The sequence below is a fragment of the Apodemus sylvaticus genome, chromosome 2 (genome assembly GCF_947179515.1).
Source record: "Apodemus sylvaticus chromosome 2, mApoSyl1.1, whole genome shotgun sequence".
In the NCBI taxonomy this organism is placed as follows: Eukaryota; Metazoa; Chordata; class Mammalia; order Rodentia; family Muridae; genus Apodemus; species Apodemus sylvaticus.
This window is the reverse complement of record NC_067473.1, coordinates 112674546-112699617: the sequence shown is the minus strand read 5'-3', so window position 1 is coordinate 112699617 and position 25072 is coordinate 112674546. Positions and strand designations below refer to the sequence as shown.

The 25072-nt window shown below is 42.3% G+C and overlaps 1 protein-coding gene across 1 annotated transcript in view; it reads right to left on the bottom strand.

Moving 5' to 3' along the window:
• Tacr1 (tachykinin receptor 1) overlaps positions 1 to 24730 on the bottom strand; it is a 161797-nt gene extending 137067 nt beyond the window's left edge. The window contains exon 1 of the mRNA XM_052172584.1: positions 23645 to 24730. Coding sequence (XP_052028544.1) covers positions 23645 to 24033 — 389 coding nt within the window. The 5' untranslated portion in view covers positions 24034 to 24730. The remainder of the gene's footprint in view (positions 1 to 23644) is intronic.
• Between the last annotated feature and the right edge of the window lie 342 nt (positions 24731 to 25072).

Sequence of the window (25072 nt, the reverse complement as noted above, 5' to 3'; positions counted from 1 at the left end):
GTGGGAGGCAAGCATAAGAACACAAGCAACAGAAACCAAGGTTACTTGGCATCATCAGAACACAATTCTCCCACCGTAACAAGTCTTGGATACACCATCACACCAGAAAAGCAAGATTTGGATCTAAAATCACTTATGATGATGATAGAGAACTTTAAGAAGGACATAAATAACTCCCTTAAAGAAATACAGGAGAACACAGGTAAACAGGTAGAAACCCTTAAAGAGGAAACATAAAAATCCCTTAAAGAATTACAGGAAAATACAAACAGGCAAAGGAAATTAACAAAACTATTCAGGATCTAAAAATGGAACTAGAAACAATAAAGAAACCACAAAGAGAGATAACTCTGGAGTTAGAAAACCTAGGAAAGAGATCAGGAGTCATAGATGCAAGCATCACCAGCAAGAGATAGAAGAGAGAATCTCAGATGCAGAAGATACCATAGAAAACATTGACACAACAGTCAAAGAAAACACAAAAAGCACAAAGCTCCTAACCTAAAACATCCAAGAAATCCAGGACACAATGAGAAGACGATGCTTAAGGATTATAGATATAGAAGAGAGTGAAGATTCCCAACTTAAAGGGCCAGTAAATATCTTCAACAAAATTATAGAAGAAAACGTCCCTAACCTAAAGAAAGAGATGCCCATGAACACACAAGAAGCCTACAGAACTTGAAATAGACTGGATCAGAAAAGAAATTCCTTCTGTCACATAATAATTAAACACCAAATGCACTAAACAAAGAGAGAATATTAAAAGCAGTAAGGGAAAAAGGTCAAGTAACATATAAAGGCAGACCTATCAGAATTACACAAGATTTCTCACCAGAGACCATGAAAGCTAGAAGATCCTGGGTAGATGTCATACAGACCTTAAGAGAACAGAAATACCAGCCCAGGATACTATACCCACCAAAACTCTCAATAACCTTAGATGGAGAAAACAAGATATTCCATGACAAAACCAAATTTACACAATATCTTTCACAAATCCTGCCCTACAAAGGAAAATAGACGGAAAACACCAACACAATGAGGGAAACTAAAGCAAGAAAGTAATTTTTCAACAAACCCACGCAAACATAATTCCACATCTAACAACAAAAATAACAGGAAGTAACAATCACTTTCCTTAGTATCTCTTAATATGAAAATTAATATTACCATCATATCCCAATCAATTGAAATTCAAAAATATGAGGAATAAGAAATTTGTTGGCTCTCATCCAGTGATCTCTCTAACTTGGTAATTGGCGAAATAGGTTCAATATTGTACAATCCATACACTTTCTGCTTGTGTGTACGTAACTGTGTCTTGCTGTGTCATAACAGTGTCTTGCTGTATACCACATAATGGTCTTGAAATCATGCTTCTCTTTTCTCAACCTCTCTATTAGTCGGAGTGTTTATTTGATGTTTTTATACTATACTGTGGTTTTCAGAACAGCTTACATATTTCAAAATTATTTATATGGCCAACAGAAATGTAGACAATTTGGGAGGTGGCTTGTAAGAGAGCAACCAGGAGTAAGACTAAATATTTTGCTTGATATTTATAATTAATGTATCAATTTTGAAGATGACCTTAAAGTTACTCTTTTTTCTGAGATGAATGCTTTTCAAAATCATCACAGCCAATGAACCAGAATCTTACCCTCACTTAATATCTGTGCCACCCTCCAAGCAGAACCATTGTTCATTGAAACAGTTGATGAATGACTTCATGGATAGACCATCTTAGTACACACACCATTTCTTAAATGAAAGTAACCTGTCCCCTGTGGGCTGAGAATGATGATAATCACTCAAGTCAAATAGCTTTGACCATTGCAGGAGATCTGTATACAAACAACTGTGCCTACAATTCATTCCTCAGCACAGCAGAACTGTCAACTCATAGCTTAGCTTTTATGGAGGTAAAATCCTTTGGTGGTGTGAGGGACATTGAAGTACAGCCTTATTACAATGAACTCCAATGTCCAAAAATTGTTCTTATTTTGGGTTTGTACTACAGTAAGAGCCAAGATTCTAAGCTCTACTAGAAACAAAACAAACAAACAAGCAAAAAGACTTTATCTTTTTATGTTCATTTAATAACATGTCCATCATTTTGTGATTGGTATATTATATATATGTATATATATACATATATATATATATATATATGTATATATATATATATATATATATATATGCTGAATATAATAAAAAAAGTTTTAGTCAATTTACCATGCCTGTAGGTAATGACTAATTTTAGTAGTTGCATGGAAGTCTATTATGCAGAAATATAATGATTTATTATTCGTAAACTATTAGCAAGTTTTTGCTGTTATAGAAGTAATATGACTATTATACATGTACACCTTTTGTGTACTTGATGAATTTATAATCCCCTGGGAAGGGGGATAACATTTGAAATGTAAACAAATGAAATGATTAGTAAATAAAAATGCCAATATTTTCTGCCAGCTGTTCAAACAGTCAAAATTATGTATTGATCTGGAAAAAAAAAAGTCACTGAATTAATGCTATGGGTTGAATGTGAAATTCTTCTTACAGACTCATCTTCTGGACACTTGTCTCCCAGCAGGTGGCGCTGTTTAGGAGGTGGGGCCTGGCTGGCAGCAACAGGTAGCTAGGGGTGGGTCTTTAAGGTTGTATACACATTCTGGTTACACAGCTCCTCTCTGCCTCCTGGTTGTGTTGATATATGAAGAGCTTCCATATTGCTGTTTCTAATACACTGAGCTGAAATCTCTCTGAAACCTGGAACCAAAATCTATCTTCCCTGCCTTACATGGTTTCTGTCTTGTATCACAGTCACAGAGACACAAGAGATAGCTGAATAAACATCTGGTTAATATCGGTGGCTCCCATCTGACTATAGGAGCCTGGCTTGAGGGCAGAAACCCCTGAAGTTTACTAACTTGTATTCATGGAGTCCGGGTGTGTATTTTGCAGTTTCTACAAACATTGAGATCTAGTGTTGGGGCCACAGCATTTGCTTTGTAAGCATGAGGTGTAGAGTTCATATGTGTAAGAACCACGTGAATGCCTGTAATTTCAGCCTCAAAAGTTGGACTAAGCCTGTATAAGGTGGATGAGGGGTGGAAGATGATTCCCAACCTCAGTCTTCCACACGTGCGCACGCATACACACACACAGACACACACACACCTCCACATGTGTGCCACACACATGCATATATGCACACACACACACATCTGCAGTAAGTTCCCCTCCACATGTGTACCACACATATGTGTACATGCACACACACATGTACACACCACATACACACGTGAAAATGGAAAATAAAATATTGAGATCCGCATTTACATGTGTTGAGTATGTTAAGTATTAGGAGACCAGAATAATTGTCTCTTCAGGAGCAAAGCAACAATGAAGCCGAAATACTCCAGACTCACCTGTCAGTAACAGGTGGGAAGCCAATAGCCTACCTGTTTCGATGACTTTTTAAAATACATCTAAGGCTTATTTATATTTCCTCCTCAACACTATCTGACTGTCTGCAGTATTCATAATGTTTATGGGAAAAGGAGAGTCTGCAGATAATAAAACCTAATGTGTTAATGTTAAAAACCCCACAAACCTCTGGAATCCATACCATTCCCCCCCCATGTTATTATTATGATCTGAAATAAAGAGTTACATTAATCACAGGCGTGTGAAAGCTTCCACAGCACAGGGAAGCTGAAAAGGTCTGTGCTTCTTTCCTCTGCTGCGTGTTACTTCATTGGTTTGGTTAAGATCTATGCTCTCCCGAGGATGAGAACGCTTCTCTCCCAGGGTGCTCTGCGTGTTGTGGCAGATAAAGGCTGCACCTGGAGTCTGGCTCCCTCCCTAGCTGAGCAGCTGCAGTGTCGTTGCAGACACTTTGCTGAACTGCTGCCTGCTCCACCCTGGGTGAGGATGACTTCGAGGAGGTCCTGATGGGCACGGAGCGTGTGGTGTGAGGCTAGGATGCCTTCCCCAGTTCACACCTGTGTGTGCAAGAGGTCGGGGCTCTCAGCCTTCTGTGAGGACTCCGCTTGCTCCTCGGGCTTTCTGAACCAATAACTCACTCTTATTTTTTTCTTCCCTGCTCTGCTTCACTTGAAGACTCAGAGAATCCCATGCTGGTGCACATCATAAATAAGCAAAGGAAAGAGAGATGTGATATTATTTAAAAAATTATTGGGTGAGAAGCTTTTTACTGAAGTTCATTTATTTTTACCTAACAGAATCAACCTTAGGAAAAACTCCTTTCACTTATTCATATCCCTGGCAGCAAAATTGGAAAAGACAACATTAAATAAAAGGAATGTGTGTGCCAGTTGTACTTTACTGCAAAGATGTCCAAGCATAAATAAAATATTAATGAGCAGAGTTAGCACTGTGCTCAAATAACAAACTCTTTAACCAAAGAGCATTTGCTATAGGAATGCTAAAATGGTTGAAAAATAAGAAATTAGGTAATGGGAGAAAAAGGAGGCAGGGGTGGTGGTGGTAAATGATGCATCAGGATCGGCACATAGAAACACTGAAAGGTGTAATTAAAAATAATAAGATAAAACTTTGAAAAGGTGGGCTAATCTAGAGAAATGGCACAGAGGTTAAGAGCACAATCTGTCCTTCCAGGAGACCTGAGGTAGAATCCCAACACCTACATGGGGCAGCTCACAACCATCTGTAACTCTAGCACCAAGGGAATCTGATGCCCTCTTATGGTTTCTATGAGCAACTCGTGTACATATGTCTATACACACTTGCGCACACACATGCACACACACCATACACATATAATTAAAAATAATAAAAATAGGTTTTTAAACATCAAGATCTCATAAAAACTCGTAGTAAACCAGGAATTGACTGATAAAACTTTAAAATATTTACCAGAAACCAAGAGATAATATACAGAGATAGGGATTTTAAGAGAATCATTCAGGTAACACCTAAGGGAAAAAAGATGCTAACATTGGCCAGTTTTAATGAATATCTCTTTGAAACATCTAGTAAATCAAAATGTAAAGGATACAGAAAATAGAAACAATATAAAAGATTGGTGGCTATAGACTGTATCCTGTTCTCAGGGAGACCTTGAACCAACCCCAGAACTCCAGCTAAAGCACAGGACTTATTTATTCACAGAGCTGTTAGGTATTGTAGGATCAGTAGTTTTTAATGCCAGCCATAACCCATTAGGAAAAAAAGAGAAAATTGTTGCACTGCATGTAACAAACAAAATTGTTAAATTTATATATATGAAATATTCATAATTTATAAGCATAATATGAACAATTTATTTATTTCTAAAGGATTTTTTCTTTTAAGTGTATGAGTGTTTTTCTGCATGTCTGTATGTGTACCACATGTATGTAGTACCCATGGAGGCCAGAAGAGGGCACTGAGTGTCCTGGAAAAAGAATTAAGGGGGTTGTGAGCTGCCATGTGGGTTCTGGGAACCAAACTCCCACCATTTGCAAGAGCAGCTAGAGCTCTTGACCACTGAGACATCTCTCCAGACTCCAAGTATATTAAAAATGTTAAGAAAATGTATGTACTCCTCATACTGCATGCATACAAGGTGCATATATTTGCACCTTGAAAGGCACCTGATGTGCCAACAGTCTTCTCCAGTTATACTCTACAAATGTACTGTGACTAATGCATTTCAGCAAAAATTTCAGTTGGGCTTTTTAGCAGACATATTTTATTTTGTTAAAACTGTAAAAACTTTAATAAGCATACAAAGAAATAGTTTTGCTAGCACTCTGGCATTTTTGTACACACATATATCATTAACTACTCCCTCTGTCTCCTTTCCCTTTTCTACCCCCCTATAAGAATCTCCTAACCTTGCCTGCTTTCTACACACACACACACACACACACACACACACACACACACATCCCTACACACAGACAGCACACAACACCCACAGACCTACACACAGACAACACACACACACACACACACACACACACACACACACACATTCTTTATCCTGCCATTTCCCCCTTTAGACCTTTTCTTCCACCTCACAATCTCAATAAGAGGTATTTAAAGTAATAAATCCAGAGTTTTTAGGAAGGATAAATGCATGTCTTGTGTGAGTCTAGGCTAGATAAGCATACTATGTATTCTTTTCCATATATAAAAGCAAAACAAAAACAAACAAAAAAGTTAACTTGAAAGCAGAACCTTGATCACTGGGCCTGGGCAGAGTGCAATGCTGCTGAGCATGATCGATGTATCATGTATCCACACGTGGAAACATCACATGGGCTTCTGCTAGTGTTCATAATTAACATGTGTTGTAATACAGTTCACATAATTAAAAATACCGATCACCTAAAGATGAGCAAGGTTCAAGTTAGGACAAACTAGGTTCAGATCAGTATGGAAATAATCATCCCATAACTCTACAGCATTTTTAAAAAGGGTTAATTTATGTCAAACTACTAATGGGTAGAACACTGAAGACCTTTGGAACCATAAAATAAAATTATCTGTGCACATTCATTTACTTTTGAACCATGTAAGGCTTTTCTAAGCATGATGCAAAGGAGAGAAACAACTTTTTTTTTAAAGGTGAATGTAATTATATAACAACTCTATTTAGAGTGGCCTTTAAGGAGGAAATTTAAAAGGAAACTGAAAACACCAAGACTATTTGCATAGTATGAAAGTTATAGGATGGACCCTTAATTTAGAATGTGTTCCTTAGAAGGGAGATTTTAAAATCAGCCATGCAACCCAGGAAAATATAAGAATAATACATTTATAAAAAAGATACTTATTAATATGAGGTGCGTTTTATATGTGTGGATGTTTTGCCCAAATGTGTACCTGTGAATCACTCATGTGCAGTCCCTGTGGAGGCCAGAAGAGGTATTGGAACCCCTGGAAATGGAGTTGGCCAACCAGTGGGTACTAGTAACTGAATCTGAGCTTTTATCTGGAGCAGCTAGTGCTCTTAATGGCTGAACCATCCCTCCAGCCCCCAAACAACATTTTTAATATTTACAGTTGGGAAAAAAAAAGATGTAGACAATGTTAAGAAAATAGCAACACGCCCGCGTGTGGTACATAAACAGCCTCCGTCAAGCTGCTGCTGGGCTGTTGAAATAGTCTGAAGACTGATTTAGTTGAACAAAGCATAAGTTAGGAAGTATTCAACATTCTGAACAGACTTTCCTTTGAGGAATTTACCCTAAAAGATAGTAACATGTGTGTGCAAGTGAAAACATTGACAAATTACGTATTATAGCAAAGAATGAAAAACTCTGTTCAATGTAAGGATAAGAAATTATTTGCATGGGGATGGTTTCCAAATATTCATTGTAATTTTGTAGAAGAGTACTTATTGTACAAAGTATTTCTTATGTTATTCTGTATCGTGGTTCATCCTCCTGGTCAACTTGACTGGATTTGGAGTCACCTAGGAGACACACCTCTGGGGATGACTGTGAGAATGCCTCCAGAGAGGTTTAACTTGAGCAGTGTGACCCAGAGTCATTGAGGAAGGCAGTACCCCATGCATACCAGACCAACAAAAAATGGAAAATGGAGAAAGTGAGCTGAGCCTAGTACCAGAGTTCAACTCTTTCTGTTTTCTGACTATGGACAAAACATGGCCAACTCCCTCATGTTCCTGGCGTCTGTCACACTTTTCTGACTGTAATGGACTATGCCGTCAAACTATGAGCAGAAAGAAACACTTTCTTCCTTAAGGGCTTCTGTCAGGTATTTGATTGCATCAGTGAGAACAGTAACTAATATATTATGCTAAATCAAAAAATTTAAAAAATACATACCGAATAGCTGCTATAGTTTGGATCCTGAATGTCTCCTGAAGGCCTGTGTGTTAAAGGAGTGGTCACTAGTCTGTGGTCTTACTGGGAGGCAGTAAAAGTTTTAAGAGATGGGGGCCTAGAAGGAGGAAGTGAGCCCTGGGGGGTGCCTTGAAGGGTACATTAGCACCCCCCATCTCTGCTGCCTTGAAGACCACAGGCTTCTTCCACATTGTACTCCTGCTGGGAAGTTCTGTGTCAACACAGGCTCACGGCAAGGGGGTCACGTGTCCATGGACCGATGCCTCTGATGCCGTTAGCCAAAACAAACCTTTTCTCTTATTAAATTGGTTGCTCCAAACACTTGGTCATGGTAATGGGAAACTAAGACCTTGGCTCCAAATATGAAATCAACCCTATGTATAGAAAAATTGCTTTGGAAAGACATGATTTCTAAGGATTTGTGATGGCAGCATTTGGACAGTTAGACACGGTTTGATTTGTTTTTGTTTCTCTGCATACTATATTTTGATAAGGTGCCAGTTCTTTTGAATAAATATGTGATTTTTGTGACTTTACACAGTACATTGAGGAGTGAGACCACGAAGAAATTAGAAGTTTTGCATGTGATGTTAAAAAGTAAGCTTTTTTTTTTACTTACAAAAAAGTAGTTTATGTTCATACCTCAATAATGAACAGCCTCTAAGAATCTTTTCAGCATTCTTATGGGCTCATTTGCTTAATGGGAACACTAGTAATTTGATTTTTTATATTGCTGTGCAAATGTTTTGCACATAACAGCTTTTGTTTTTCACCTGCTCTATCTCTGTTTTTCAGTAGTTGACATTTATTGAGTCTGTGCTAGTTTCACAATGCAGAGAAAGGGCTGGAAGGGAGAAGAAGGGATGTTGTATTCAGGGAGGGGCAGGAGGGAAAGAAGAAAAACACAAAAGGGAGGAAGAGGAGAGAAGGAAGGGAAGACAAACCCTGGCAGAAAGCCCAGCCCCTAGAAAACTCACCTCGCCTCAGGGCTTCTGAGCAGTGTGCTCCACTGATGAAGGTGCTGGAGAGCTGAAGAATTAATCCTGGCTCTCCCAGAATAATGTACCTCTCATCGAAATCATGGTCCACTGGATCCTGGAAGCTCAGAAGAACTGTGGTCTAAAGTGTCTGCCTGTCTCTCCCACACATACCTCTCCTTGCCATTTCCACTTGTCTGACTCTGTTTCTACTTATTTAAGATTTATTTTATGTGTCTGAGTGTTTGCCTGCATGCATTTATATGCAACATATGTGTGCAGTGTCTGTTCAGGCCAGAAGAGGGTATTGGATGATCTACACTATGTGCTGGGAATAGAACCCAGGTCCTCTGCAGGAGCAGTGAGTGCTCTTAACTGCTGAGCTATAGCTCCATCCCCAAAGTCTTGTCTTAATGATAACATTCTTCCAGGTTAGAAAGCATAGCCAAGACTGTTCGGGACTTACAAAGATGTCTCAAGAGGAAGAGAAGACAAGTCCAACCTCATTTGATATCTAAATTTGGAGTTCCTTGACTCTCGGTGTAGATACAAGTCTGACAGAGACAGGAACCCTGTTGGTAGCACTCTGAGCTCCTGACAGCAGGGCCCCAGTATTCTCCTTGGCATAGTATGCAGCACTATTTCATGGAAAATCAGCTCCAGATATTTTTGTATTATCCAGATTCTGATACTGTCTATACCACATACTGGTCTAGTCTCTAGGATTAGCTATCTTGATTCTTCATTTCCTCAAAGATTCTCAGGGTAGATTGGCCAGTTCTCTAGAGGATCAGAGCCCAGGGGATGAATATATGTGTGGATAGAATGTATTAAGTCAGCTTATGTTGAGATAGTACCAACAGCTGTTTCATGGCTGAGAGAGAGCCCAAGCTTGCCCAATCCTTGAGGCAGAGCCTCAGCAGTCAGAACAGTCCCATGCTGGCTGTCTCGTGCTGGGAAAGCTGGCAAACCATGGCTTCCTGGTCCAGGAGGCTGAGGGCTTCCGCCATCCTGATCAGGCACTGAGGACTTGAGAGTTTCCCAGTGAACCTGGTCCTTAGTTAGTGATCAATGCTTAGAAATACCAGTTCTGATATCAGTAAAGGAATCATCAGGAGCAGCAGCAGGAACAGCAGGGCAGACTAATGCAGGGGGAAGGAGGACAAATAATCACAATGTGAATAAAGCTATTTCATCTGGGCTGCAGCCTAAAGATGACTTAGATGACTCCACCTGGGGTGGGCTTTCCCAGAATCAGGACAGTTCTGTAGGCGAGGCTTACTATTCAGGTGAGCAATACGTGGCAAGTTGTCATTAAAACCAACCATCACACCAGGACATTAAAAAAACAAAACAAGACTATTCTAATTTTTCCGACACTCCAGTTGAGTCTTGGCTTTCCGACTTGCAGAAGACCCTCGCCATCCCAGGAGGCAGGAAGAGAGCAGTGTAGGAGCAAATGTAAAGGGTGGATTCTGCCGCGGGGCTTTCTTTGCATGTGGTCTTGTGTTAGCTCTTTAAAGAGCTCAGAGAAGTCGCCATACTAACTAGCTGCCTTTCATACCGCTCAAAGAGTAGGGAATGAGAGAGGGCATATTCTGGCCTTGAAATACAGATGAAACCTTCAGGTAGAAAAAAGTCCCCATGAGCCCCCTGCCTCCGTGGCTCAATTCGACTTGCTAAATCGGTTTGAGGCTGTGGAGAGAGTGGAGCAGTAATTGGGAACCATGAATTTGTGAAGCAGGACTCAGGAACAGCTCAAAACCGATTTGAGCTGGTTCTAGCATTGGTGGCAGGGAAACTCCAGGAAGCCAGGGGGCGCTATCTCCGCCTGTTTGTTCTGTCTAGCATTTCATACTGTCCGTACCCCATGAGTCATTCAAGTCCATGAAGACTCTGATGTCACTGACCTCCAGGTCCTCAGCATCCCAGGTGGGAAGAAAAGGAATTTGGGAAACCATTTTAAATGATGACTCCAGAGATGGTTGTCTGAGGCTTTATGTGTCATCTTGTGGTATCTCTCTGAATAGCCCAGTTCTGCTACTACACTACGGAGTTATAGCCACACTCGAGGCTGCTTCTGTCTTGAATTCTAGCTCCCTCTGGCTCTCTGGGACTATTCAGCAGAGCATAAGCAGGGTTTCCTTTTGTTTAATGGATTTCAGAGGCAGACAAATCCTCTTATGAAAACATATTAATTAACCAAGAGGCCATTTCTCCGGGGTAAAATAAAATTAATAAATCGTACAAGGTGGGTGTTTAAGTTTGTGCTCCCAATCTCATCATATGCGACTAATGTGAGTATTAGGCTTTTAAAGATTAGTGTCTCCCTTACATCCCACAGAGCAGAAGGAACGCTGCCCTAACTATTCTGTGGCCTCCCTGCATGAGCTTATGAAGGTAGTGGCAAAGGTGGAGACTCAGGTGCTAGGCTTGAACTGTAAGCATAGAACATACTTTCTTTTTAAAAAATGTTGTATGTGTGAGCACACGTGCATGTGTTTGGTATGTGTGTGTGTGTGTGTGTGTGTGATGTGTGTGTGTGAATGTATGTGTGCATGTACATGGAGACGAGAGGCCAACTTCAGGCTATCTTTCCTCAGGACAGAACCACCTTGCTTTTTGAGACAGGCTTCCTCACTGGCCTGTAACTCACCAGCTCAGGTTGGGTGCCTGGGCAGTGAGGCTCCATGACCCATCTGTCTCCCTCTCCGCAGTGATGAGATTACAAACAGGTGCCACTATGCCAGAGCTTTCTATGTGGGTTCCGGTGAATCAAATTTAGGTCTTCATGCTTCCACTCTCAGATTAGCACTTTAATGGCTGAGAGCTCCCTGGTGCAATTAATTATATATAGAATAAATATATATTGATAAAATATACATAAAATATGTTACATATATGTATATATAATTGAACATATTCCCCATATCATGTAATCATTTATAATAAAATTAATAGATTATACAAGGTGCGTGTTTGAGTTTGTGATCATAATTTCACATGCTATTAATATTAGGCTTTTAACGATTGGTGTCTCAGTTATAGTCTACAATAGTCAGTGCAGAAGGGAGCTGCTCTGAATTATTCTGTGGCCTCCCGGCATGAGCTTATGAAGGTATGAGTAGCAAAAAGGAGACTTAGGTACTGGAGTTGAGCATACACACACACACACACACACACACACACACACAGAGGAAATTATGCTTGAAACAAACAACAGAGACATAGCAATGCTGCATAAGTAGCCTCTCTGTAGGGAAATGGGCTCCAGCGTGCTCAGAAGTTGCTGTGTGCCATTTTCTTTGGATTTGTAGAAATAAGAACTTAATATATTGGAGCATTTTATCTATGAGATTTGTAATTTTAATTGCCATGTTCAGGAGGATTAGCAAATGTGTTTTGTATTTGATATTTAGATACATGCTCATTGGTTTTGTAAGTTTAATTCTTGGGCAGTTGGAGTGCTTTAAGGGAACACTATTGAGGTATTTGGTTTATAAGACCTATGCTAAGTCCCAAGAGTATGCATGTGATTCCTTCTGTTAGGGGTTTGATGGTTTTAAGAAAAAAAAAACAGATGTATTAAATTTGTGGTTATAGTTTGGAATGTTTAAGAAGAACTTAATTAGTCGAGCTTATAAGTGGTGCTTAGATTTTAAAGATTGCATTTTGATTTGCTAAATTTGAAAGAGCTCTGAGTAACTGAAAATATGTAAAAATGTCTTGATTAGTTTGGAAACGGTGTTCAGATGCTTAGGGGTGGAGGTCTCATCTCCTGTTTAAGAGCTCATTGAGCGTTAGTCAAAGGTCAAGAGAAAGTGACACCTGACATCAACACACAACTGCTTCCGGGACAGTTTCCTGATTTGGAGGATATGGTAAGGGCCAAAGAAACATCGTAGTTTTGATGACTTAGATGTCAATGAAAACTCATGCAGTGGCAAGGGTGCATGCAAGGAACACCTTCTCCCTCAGACAGTGTGTGCTGGGACACAGTAAGGTTTGGATGAAGGCCTGTCCAAGCAGCAACACCTAGGCTTCATGCATCTGCCCATAGCTGTGATGGTGATGGACCCAACACGAGACTGTAAACTTAACAAGTTGGTGGTTCTTAGAGATGAACCCGGCAGAGGACAATGTCATCTTACAGTGAAGGTTGAACATGCTCAGTTAATGCATGGTATGGGAAAAGCTTTCAGCTCCTCTGCAGCAGGAGCTGTAATTATGTAAATGATGGACTCCTAGCAGAGTGTGTAAGTCTCCGCGGGTGGCAGTGCTGCTGACAAGCATTTAACCAGAGATAGGCGGCTCAATCAGGAAGATCTTAAACTGTAATCTCACCATGGAAAGGTGCTTCACCTTGATGTTATTATGCCTCATGTGGAAGAAAGCTGAGGAGGCTGCGACAGAAGTGGGGGTGCCTAATGGATACGGGATAAGTCAGGGCTTATTAGAGATCATGATGCTAATTACCACTAATGGGGTCTTACTGGGTGTCAATGATCTGAGACAGTTTTGTAAAACCTTTACTCTCTCTTTGTGATAATGCTCATGAGGTTAGTTTTTAAAGATGTAGTTTTAATTTTTTTTTATTTCTGTGTATGCAGGTATCTGTGTATGGGTCCGTATACATGAGTGTCATGTCCATGGAGGCCAGAAGAGGGTGTCAGATTCTCTGGAGCTAGAATGACAGGTGGTTGTGAGCCTCTACCATGAACTGAACTCTCTGGTCTGGAAGAGCAGCCGCGGTGCTCTTATCTGCTGAATAATCATCTCTCCAGCCCAGGGTTAGTTTTCCTGAAACCATTTTATTAGACTCAAAAGCTCAGCTAAATCAAGAGATGTTTGCAAAGCTGGGGCATGGCAGGACCAGTGCTGGGATCTACCGCCTGAGCCCCTTCATACTGACACATCTGGTTTGTTTGTTTGCTTGTTTGAGAATCAAACTTGGTTTGTCCCGATGCTGGCAAGGCAATCACTTTACCAACTGAGCCAACCCCTACCATAGATACAATTTTTGAACCAGTTCATGTGTTAGGGTGAACTTCAAAGTCTCACGAAATCCCTCTTCATTCCCTGGGGTCCGTTCTTCAGAGACTCTCCTACTGCCTCTCCCTCTAAAGTACAGCTGCAGCCTTTCCTGTGGGGCATGAGAGAGTCATCCAGTCAGTTTCCTATCCTATGGCTTCCACAAGCCACTCTATGCTGAAATTTTGTTGTGTCAGAATACTGAGCATTTAGTTAAGTACTCTTATTGAGTACAGCACAGAGCTACATCACCAGCCCTGGACTATAGGCACTTAGCTTCTGTGGGTAGGTCTCGGAGGGCTGGATGGAGCATAGGTTTCTATAGGTATTGACTCAAGAAGAATGAGAAAAGTAGAGTTGGAGAAAAACACACATATTTGATAACAGGCCAGGGAAGATAACTGTCTATGCATTCCCAGCATGCCTAGAGTGATTAGAAGTGTAGTGTCAATGATCAATGCATGTTTCAACTTACAGGTCTTCTCCTGGAGCAACAGTGTGTATTGGGATCCTCAGGGAATGGATGAGGACCCCATGGGAATTGCCAAGTGGTATGAGGAAGAGACAGGGGTGAATTAGAACTTGTAGATATTCTAGAATGGATGGAGAGGCCTTGGTGAAAAGCATCCTGTGCAGCCAGACAGCTTTTTATAGCAGACACTTAGCAATGTTTTTCTTATGTTTCAACATAGAACATTTAACACATGCTTTAGGAGTTGCCTTATACATTGAACTTGGTTTTCAGATCTTCTAGTGAGTGGGAGAGAGGCACAATCAGCAGGTCCATGATGAACACAGTATAGTAAATCGCTACTTTGTGCCAGGCACTGTGTAGGTGCTGGGAACAGGAAGCAGATAAAGCAGTCTTGTTGCATGGAACTTGCAGCCTAGTGGGCAGGAAGGAGTGTCAGAAGCTAACTCATCATAGACAGTTCCAGTGCTATTGGAGAAAGGCGGTGGAAATAAGAAATGGCATCTCATTTAGACCAGCTTGTCAGAGTCAGCTTCTAAGTACAAGTGTTCCGAGCTATGGACATGTGCGAGTCCTACAGCACATGGTGTTGGACAGGTAACGTTGACAAGATGGATCATTCATTCTGGTCACCTTCTTCTAAGAGATTCCAACAAACAAGAATAATCAAGATGGAAAGATGAAAGAGTCACGGGCAATGAGTGAACTGAAGATGAGGAAGATCCAGGGTTGTAAAGGTTGACATAGAGAAAAGACATGAGACCAATAGAAACCTTCCCAACCCTCAGATACAGATTTCAGTTCTGCACAAGGAAAGGAAATCTAATGTGGCAATCAAATTGAGCCAATGAGACAAACAGATGAAAACATTCCAGCTATATTTGAGACTCTAGTACTGCCCTGTCTGAAAGGTTGTGAGGTTGAATTTGTTTGGAGGTAGAAAATTGTGAAGGTGGCCTCTGATGTCCTGTCTGGTACTGGAAGAGGCCTTACATTTCCCGATTTAGGTTGTGGCTTTCCTTAACTATCGTCAAAAAGCCACCATGAGCAGTCATGTGTGGGCTCATGAGTAGCCACAGACTCAACATCTGCGGCTTTCAGGCTCCGAGAGGGTGGAGAGTTGACAGATAACGAGAGAAGATATGCATCTAATTTTCATAACAAGTAGGCAGAATCTTACTTGCAGCAGGATGACTGGAAGAGACAAGGAATTAGAAAGCATACAGAAACAACACATCAGTATCAATTTTATAACACAAAATCTGCCTAGTTTCCAAGTACCAAATATTAGCAAATCATTATGAGCATCTTTGAACTTAATTAAAACCCAAAGCTACATATTGTTTTCTCTGCAGCCCACTCCTCTTCTGTCACTTTCCCCTCCCTCCTTCTTCCCCCTCTTCTCTTTCTCACACTCCCTTGGGAGGTCTTTGTTTGTTTGTGACTCCCTCCTCTCCAGTGTGACATTGGTTACTCTGGGTTCTATATTTACATCTGTGTTGATCCCTGAAGACCCAGTGAACAAGGAGAAAAACACCTAAGTCTCAAAACACCTAGTGTCTCAACATCTGGGAGCAAAAGCTGAGCTTACTACTTCAACATCTGGCACAGAGCTCAGTAAGTTATGTGGATAGCTAAGGAGACACTCAGTCATTTCCCATGTTGCCACCTCTGTTCATGGTCTGCGGACACTGTCTCTGCAGGTCACCAGTGCTTTCTAACTTTGAAGCCCAATGTTCTCCATGTCCTTAACTTTAATGAACATGAACCAACACAGATTGCTTTTCTTAACCTTTGTTTCTTCTACCTATTCATCTGCTTCTTTCTCCTCCTTGTGCCTAGTAGGCATCCTTGTGACAGTCGAGCCTTTCTCAGAAAGCACACATCTAAGTAGAAGACCAATTTTCTACTTCTAGTCAACCAGATGGTCATCATTTCTGTGCATAGAAAACTTCTCAATCTGTGTTTTGATCCCTGAGTCCTTTTCTAACCCATCTATCAAACTTGCCTATCAGGAACTTCCAACTCATCGATTCGTCTTCACATCACAAAGATTGGACTCATTTTTTCTTTCTATGGAATTTCATCTTCACCCATCCCACATTTATATATGAGAATATAAATATATTCATTCATTTAATCTGCTATACTCCCACAAGTATGTTTGAACTCAAGGCTTTTGTCATGCAGTTTTCCCTCTTGAATACCACCTTTTATAAATATGTGCATATGTACATACATAACCCCCTTCTGAGAAGGTGTAGCCACCTTCTGCAGCCTTCCTTGATCATCATGTGATCATCATTGGTTCTGACCATGAACTCTCTCCTCTTCCCTCTTGTAGAATTTACCCACACAATCTTCATGAGCCACTTTGCCTGGTGTCTTACAGTGTAGTTGTCTCTAAGTCAGTCTTACTCAGCCAACACAGAACACAAATTCTTCAAAAGAAGACAAAAATTCCTGACTTAGGAAGGATCACCTTGCCCTTCGTTCTACAGTATTTTCACTTCATCCCCCAAACCTTCTAAGTCTGGAGGATGTTTCCCTTTGCAATCCTTGTCTTAGCACTCTTCAAACCAATAGAACACTAGCAACATTTTTCTTATGCTTCTACTGTACGCCTTTACATTGGGAAAAGCTCTCTATTTCCCCAGTGTGACCTAAATTTCTGCCAGTTAATAATACTCAGAAGCTGGAAACAACCCAGATGTCCTTCAGCTAAAGAATGGATACTGAAAATGGATGTCGTTTACACAACAGAATATTACTCAGCATTAAAAGTGAGAAGAACATCATGGATTTTGCAGGCAAATGGATGGAAGTAGAAAATATCATTCAGAGTGAGGTAACCCAGGCACCAAAGGACATGCATGGTGTGTATTCACTGATAACTGGATATTAACCAAAATGTTCAGAATACCCATGGTACAACGCACAGACCATATGAAGCTTAAAAAGAAGGAAGGCCCAAGTGTGGATACTTCAATCCCATTTAGAAGGGAGGACAAAATAATCACCAGAGGCAGAGGGAGGGAGGGACCTGAGTAGGAAAGAGGAGGGGAAGGGAAAAGGGGGCAGGATCAGGTATGGGGGAGACCAGAGAGAAGCCTAGAGGGCCAGGAGAATGAATAGAAATATGCAGCAGTGTGGGGCAGGGGACAGGGAACCTTGAGACAGTCCCGGACACCAGGAATATGAGAGGCTCCCAGGACCCAATGGGGATGATGACATCAGCTGAAATACCCAACAGTGGGGAGATGGAACCTCAACAGACCACTTGCAATAGATGGACATGGCCCCCATTTGAGACATGGGGCCACCTACTTATCTTCAAAAATTTTGGCCAAGAATTATTCCTGTCTATAGGAGATGCAGAGACAAAAATGGAGCAGAGACTGAAAGAAAGGCCATCCAGAGACCAACACAACTTCTGATCCATCCCATGCATGGACACCAAATCCTGACACTATTACTGAAACCATACTGTGTTTGCAGACAGGAACCTGGTATGGCTGTCCTCTGAGAGGCTCTACCAGTAGCTGACTAGCACAAATGCAGATACTTACAGGGAGCAATTGAAATGAGGTCGGGGACCCCTATGGAATAGTTAGGGGAGGGATTGAAGGCACTAACGGGGATTGCAACCCCATCAGAAGAACAACAGTATCAACTAACCAGGACCCCTCAGCACTCCCAGAGGCTAAGCCACCAACCAAAGAGCATGCATGGACTGGTCCATGGCTGCCTGCTACATAGTTAGCAGAGGACTGCCTTGTCTGGCCTCAGTGGGAAAGGATGTGGTTAATATAGGAACTTTATATCCTAGGGAAGAGGGATACTAATGGGGTGAGGTGGGAGTGGGTGGGTAGGTGGGACAGCACCCTCTAAGAAGCACAGGGGAAGGGAGGTAGTGTAAAGAACTCATGGAGAGGGGACCAGGATGGGAGGCAACATTTGGAATGTAAATAACTAAAATAATTAATAAAAAAGAAAAAGAAAAAAAAAAAGAAAGTCAACATAAAGTGCCCAGCAACATTCTTGACCATCCTGACTCTGGAGATTCCCAGAAGTTAGGAGAACATGTGACTAAGTGTAATGGGACAGCTTCAGAGAGGAGGTGAGCATTGAACCTTTTAAGAGACAGTCCTAAAGCCTCAATGCCTTAATGTAATAACCTCAGATTTGACTCACACCCACACTGACATTACGGGCTCCTGATTTGCAAAGACTGGGCCTTGATGGAGGTTGCCTAGTCATGGGAATCCAGGTCCATCTCAGTTAGTTCAAGAGATCCTGGAACTCTGAGGATGCCTCTGTGTACGGTGACAAAGGACTGAAGGGTCTGCTTTGACATTGACAGTAGCACCTGGGTCTAGCCAGTAAGGTAAGTTTCACAGGTAGACTGAAGGTCCATTAGAGACCTGGACACTGTGTATGGCCTGGCCTCCACGGGATGGGTGCCTGGGGTCAGTGGGCAGAGGCTTTGTTACCATGCATGTCTTTGTTCTAAAAATTTTTTTCTACTCATTCAGAGTGCTCATTCACTCTTTTGCTCTGCATTTGCTCCTATTGGGACAATTCTCTTTCTGGTCTCATGTTGCCTAGAGGTAATCCCGTTTGGCTGTTTTGATTTACTCAAAATACAACAGTACAGAGCCAGTCTGAACAGCAACAAATGCTTGCCTTTTATCTCACTGAAATTACACCTGCCTCTTGTAGGAAAAGAAGTCATTGCTTCTCATAGCCTTCTGTGGCTGTGTGGCTGGTTCTTGGGCTGCTTCTGTTTAGCTGAGGCTCTGAGATCCATCTTCCTCTTCCTTACATTTCTCTGACAAAATGCTCATCATCATGAGCCCATAAACTGAGGTACTACCCCTGGACATCTCTCATTTTAGAAAGCCAGGAAAGCATCACACACACACACACACACACACACACACACACACACACACACACACACACACACACCTGTACCATTTAGAGCTAACAAGAATGCTTAAATTTGAAGTGTGGCACAGGCAAAATTCCTTGGGCTTGTTGAGATTTAATGGGAGAAAAACTGAACTCATTTAGCTTTGTTTGCCCCTGAGACCTACCATTGCCTTTATAAAATGGGCATTTTGGTACTGGAGAGAGGGGCCAGTGGTTAAGAGCACTTGATGCTCTTGTAGAGAGGACCTGGGTTTAGTTCTCAGGATCTGCATGGTGGTCCACAACAAGCTCCAGGTACCTCCAGTTCCAGGGGATCCAGTGCCTTCTTCTGGGTCCCATGGATACCAAGTACTCAAGTGATACAGAGGCATATAGGCAAAATATTCATACACATAAAATAAAATAAAATAAAATAAAATAAAATAATCTCTCAAAAAATGACACTTCTTTTAGAAGAGAGGCCCTCCCCTCACCCCACCTCTATTTACAGGATGACTGCAGGAAACATTAAATTAGTAATGCAATCTGCAATAGAAGTTTCATTTCTTTTTTTTTGTATATTGGTCCTAATAAGAAATTTGGCAAATTTTAGAAAGATAGCTTAAACCAAACCACCTGACTTCAAGTAATTTCTTCTCAGGAAAGAAAGAGAGATGCTCTTAGAGATTTCTATCTAGGAGCCTGCAGATCGGCTCAGCTGACAAGTCTGAGTTCTAACCCTGGGATCCACGTGATAGAAGGAGAGACCCAGACTCCTACAGGCTGTCCTCTGACCTCCACACACATACCATGGCATACATGTGCACCCCTCCAGAAAACACTAAGTAAGTTTAAAAAGATGTGTGTCTAGGATATTAATCTTCAACATTACTATAAAAATGGGAAATGATTGTAGTCATGGAAAATAATGCATTTACTAACTGCTCCATTTTTTACGGCTCTTAGGATTGAACCCAGGACTCTGGGAGCACTGTGCTAAGCTACAGCTGAGCTGTGTGCCAGGCATCTCGCCTTTAAAATATTTCATGACATGGAGTGTACCCATGTTACGGTGCCAAGCCACAGCAGTAACAGTATCAAAGGCCCTGGGGAAGAAAATCAAAGGAGCCAAAACGTTACCTATTGACGGTTTCTGTTATGTCTGAAATTTACCCCTTGGTGTGTATATGGAGGTATAGAACATAGTCAGAAGGGTGCCTGTAAGCTAGCATGACAGGAGTTTCTGTGCAGACACACAGAAAGTGGCCTCCATAAAGTATTTAACGTTCACAAATGAGAATTTCAAGTTTTAGCTGGCCGGTTATCACTAAGGGATCTTTAGGTATTATCTGTATTTTCTTTACCATTTTATGTCTCTTTCCAAATGCTCTTTCAGGAATGTTTTACTAATCAATTTATTTTCAGTAGTCAATATCCAATTATTCAATAAACAGGTTTGTGAGCTATCAAACCTTCTGCTTTGTGCTAGGAAGATTCAAATGAATTAGATGGTACAATGCAGTCCTTGCTCTGCCCCGAGTTTACAACCCTTTAGAATAAAGATGTATAGCTTTTTATCAGATGGTTCATTTGATCCAGTAATTGTACTTCTGGGAACTTTTCCTAGTTTAAAAAAATATAAAACAAAGTTATTATATGGTATTGTTCATGAGAGTATAAGAATGACCAAAAAAAAAAAATCTAGAATTACTTACCCACATGACAGTAGGATGGGGGAGGGATGGTTAAATAATAACACATTTATACAATGCAATACTATGAAGTCATTAAGATTATAAGACATTGCATTTTTAGTGACTGACAGTTTCACTCACTTATATAATGAATTCTAGTCATTTGTGTCCCAGCCTCTGGTCTCTCTTCCTCTCTGCCCACTTCCACTCTCATGCCTTCTTTTAGTTTGTGACCCTCTGAGTTTTATTAGAACCTCCTGCCTGACAAAGGTAAGTTGTTAACATTCCCTATTGACAGCAGTAGAAAATGTTAGTTGCAGACACTCAGAGAGCAGTCTCCATAAGGTATTTAACATTCACAGATGAGAATTTCAAATGTTAACAGGTGTTATTTAAGATGGTGCGGTAACAGTTTGAATTTGTTTGTGTCTCTGCTCTTCCTACTCCCAAGTCTTCTGCAATAAATAAGGTTTAACTTTATAGCTAGGAAAAATCATGCTGTCATTTTTAAAGATTTGGCTCAGAAGTTGCCTGTTAATTCGAAGGACATAAAAACATTTAGCACTTCTTGTAAGTGCATATCCATGTTGTAGGAAGGAGTGATCATTCCTGCAGAGACAGTTTACAACCTCTTTCTTTCTACAAAGTTCCGCATGGTCATACATGCAGAAGACACCACCAGCAGCAGCATGAGGGAATGAACCCCCAGAGCGCTCATGAAGTTCAGCGAGAACAGGGATGTGCCCTTGGGGGACACGAGCCCACACCGAAAACCTCCACCCTAATTTCAATCTGAAGTGTAACCTGGACCCTGTTAGCCCCAGTGAGCCATATCTGCCCATAACAGACACTTGGTCTTCCTTGTGCTCTAGCATCTGAGACCCTCAGAGGCACTGGGCAGTTAGCTGTCCAACACACTGCATTTAGGTCCTGTCATGATTTATAAAGACAAGCAATGGTGAGGCTGGAATCTGGCTTCTGCAACAATCCAATGTTGATCCCACTTTGATTTTAATCTAAGATTCCCTAGAAAACAGCAGGGTCCTGGAATATGCTCCTGTTCCTGTGCAAGTCAGAGAGAGAGAGAGAGAGAGAGAGAGAGAGAGAGAGAGTCTCTTGGTGCCCCATCAGCTGCCCATGCGTAGTCTCACCGACTGGCAGGTCTTCCTGAAGCTCAGACAGGAAGGCCCCATTGCAGTTAAAAAAAAAAAAATTATCTCAGCTCTAATTCATGGAACGATGAGAAAGCATACATGTATGGAACAGAAATGCCGTGTTTCACTAATATACCTTGTTACACATCATTCTGAGGGGTATTTTTTTTTTTTTAGCTTAAGGAACCTTCCATGAGTTAAACGAACATGTCAACACAGAAATATTTACAGGCACACATAATTTTCACCAAAATCAGTATCTGAAAGCTGGCACAGCTCAAATGACAAGCTTGTAAAATAGCTCCTTTCACTAGCAGTTTGAAGAATTGATTGATATCCTGCATTTAAAATACAAATCAGTTCACGCAATGTGTTTTTACCTAAGCATGTCATGGAGGAACTTACAACAGTTGCATGTCACTGCCAAGATGAGAGCAGAGATTGCTTTTGGTTTTAAAAGTATTCAGTCACCACAGACATCTAATTACAAATTACCTATGGTCTTCATATAAAAGGGGGTTATAATTTGGGATATATTTTTCCTTGATGTTTTTTCCCACAGGTTTCTCACATTCATTAATCTCAACAACAGTAGCCAAACAATCCACTGTGAGGTGCCTGTGGCAGCTGTTAGGCACACTTTTACATCTCAGTGACCAGTAGGTAGCCCTGCCCATGTAAAGCATGCATGAAAGACCCAAGACACTCAGGCAAAAGTCAATTCCAATAACTCTGAGCTCCAGTCACCACTTTTCCCTCATGACACCTGAAGAGCCATTCCTTCCAGGACAGCCTTTGCATTTGAAAGAGCCAACCTTCCAATTTCCTGTGGCTTCAGGGGCCTAATCTGAGGGTGGGAGGCCCTTAGTTCTCAATTATTTCTAACAAGCACGCTTCTCTGCGAATACACAGGCTAAAAACATTGACCTTTGGAGGAAAAAGAAATTTAGACCCCTGCCTGGGCAAGCTTCTTGGATCCCTGCCTGGGAAAACCCTGGAAAGGAGCCTTGTTCTCCGTCCTGAGTGGGAGGCTCTCAGCAGCACGGAGTTGCTAAATGGGAATCTCAAGTGTTTCAAGACTGTGGGCAAACGCTGGTCCCTCTCAATTACACTGGAGAGTTGAAGCGGGCATGGAAAGTTCCTGTATCTTCCGGAAAGGTTGAAAACAATTGAGTTTGCTTAAAACACAAAGCTATAACAGAGTGACACAGAATAACAGAGGGGTTCCCCAAAGGTCCCTGGCCAACCCCTCGATGTCTCCCATCCAGGTCAACCCCTCGATGTCGTCTCCCATCCAGGTAAAAGGAGAGAAAGAATGCATGGGAAAGAGTAAGACAGAAGATGGGAGTGCTGAATAGAAAAGAAGAGAGGCTAGTGACAGGTGGAAAAAGGAATGAGAAAGAGATGTGGGCGCCCGAGGTCCGGGGATTCTAGCAGGTAGCCCGTCATAGCCGAGGGCACGGTGGCACAGTGTGGCTCTCGGCTGCACTGTCTCCAGCCCCAGACCTCCACAGCGAATTCCCAATGCACTTTCTTAATTTCACAGACTCACCTGTCGAAGGCCACAGCTGTCATGGAGTAGATACTGGCGAAGAGCGCAGCAATCGGGAAGAAGTTGTGAAACTTGCAGTAGAAGAGGCCGTAGTACCACACGTTGTGGACCGCATAGGTGAAGTTCACCACTGTATTGAAGGCAGCCATGCAGGCCTCTGCGAAGGCCAGGTTCACCAGGAAATAATTGGTCACTGTCCTCATTCTCTTGTGGGCCAAAATGATCCAGATCACCACTACGTTGCCCACCACGGAAGTCACCACGATGACCGTGTAGGCGGCGGCCCAAAGGACAATCTGCCAGGTAGGCTGCACAAACTGGTTAGACTCAGACGTATTGGTGGAGGTGTTGGGGAAGAGGTCGGAGTCCACAGGAAGGACGTTATCCATTTTAGGGCAAGGCAGCAAAGCCCTGGCGTTTACAGGTATTCACAAGTACACACACACACACACACACACACACACACACACACACACACACCTTCTTGCTGCAGGACCTTGTTGCAGATGCCTGAGGCTTGAGGTCCAGGAGGTGGGAAGTTTCCCCGGACAGAACTCAGTCCTGGTTAGCAGGAGGAATCTTGCTCACAAGAGCAATGCTTCTGCTGTGTATGCTCTTTGCCTGGTCGCTCTGAATTCCTCCACTTTCACGCTAGGCTCTTGTTTGCGTGGAAGCAGCTGCACTCCACACAGTTCCAGAAGGCAAGACAACCCGCCTTTCTGCACCTGCTGCTGCTAGCAACTCCCACTAACATGCATGCGGCGGGAAAGGCAAAGCTGGGTGCTGGGTGGGGGCTTGAGGGGGAAGAAGGACTGCTCGCCGCCCGCTGCAGCGCTGCTTGTAAAAGTTCTGGTCCTCTGGCCAGGGTTCTGAGGTCCGCATCCAGCTGGTGAGCTCTCTTTTGGTTGCTTCGTTTGAAGCCTCAATCTCCACCCGCAGCTTCTTGGTCTTGATCCTTCTGGGCTCGGGAGTTAGCAGAGCCTTGGCAGGGTGCGCACTAGGCTTTTATAAGCCGCTGCAGAGACGTCACAGGGAAGGGGCTGTACCTGGACTGCTTACTCGCTGGTCCCGGAGCGCAGCGCAGCAGATGCGCCAGTTGTTGGCAGCTGTGTCGCTCCACCACCGCAGCCACCACGCCTTCTGCTGCTCGTGACCTGCTGTGGGCGTTCTGCAGACCCGACGAACCCAGCACTCCGCGAGGGGGCGACAAGGTGGCCTGGGAAGAAAAGACCCAGATAGGGCTCTCAGCTAGAATCACGGTCATACCCGGGATGTGAGCGGAAAGGAAGGATTTTTGGAAACAGCTGAAGTGGAGGACAGTTAACGCTCTGAGGCTCTCTCCGGGTGCCTCTAGACAACCTCTCCAGAGACGCTAGACCGTTTCGGTGGGAGTCGGGCGAGTGTGGGGGCGGGGTGCTCACCGCTACA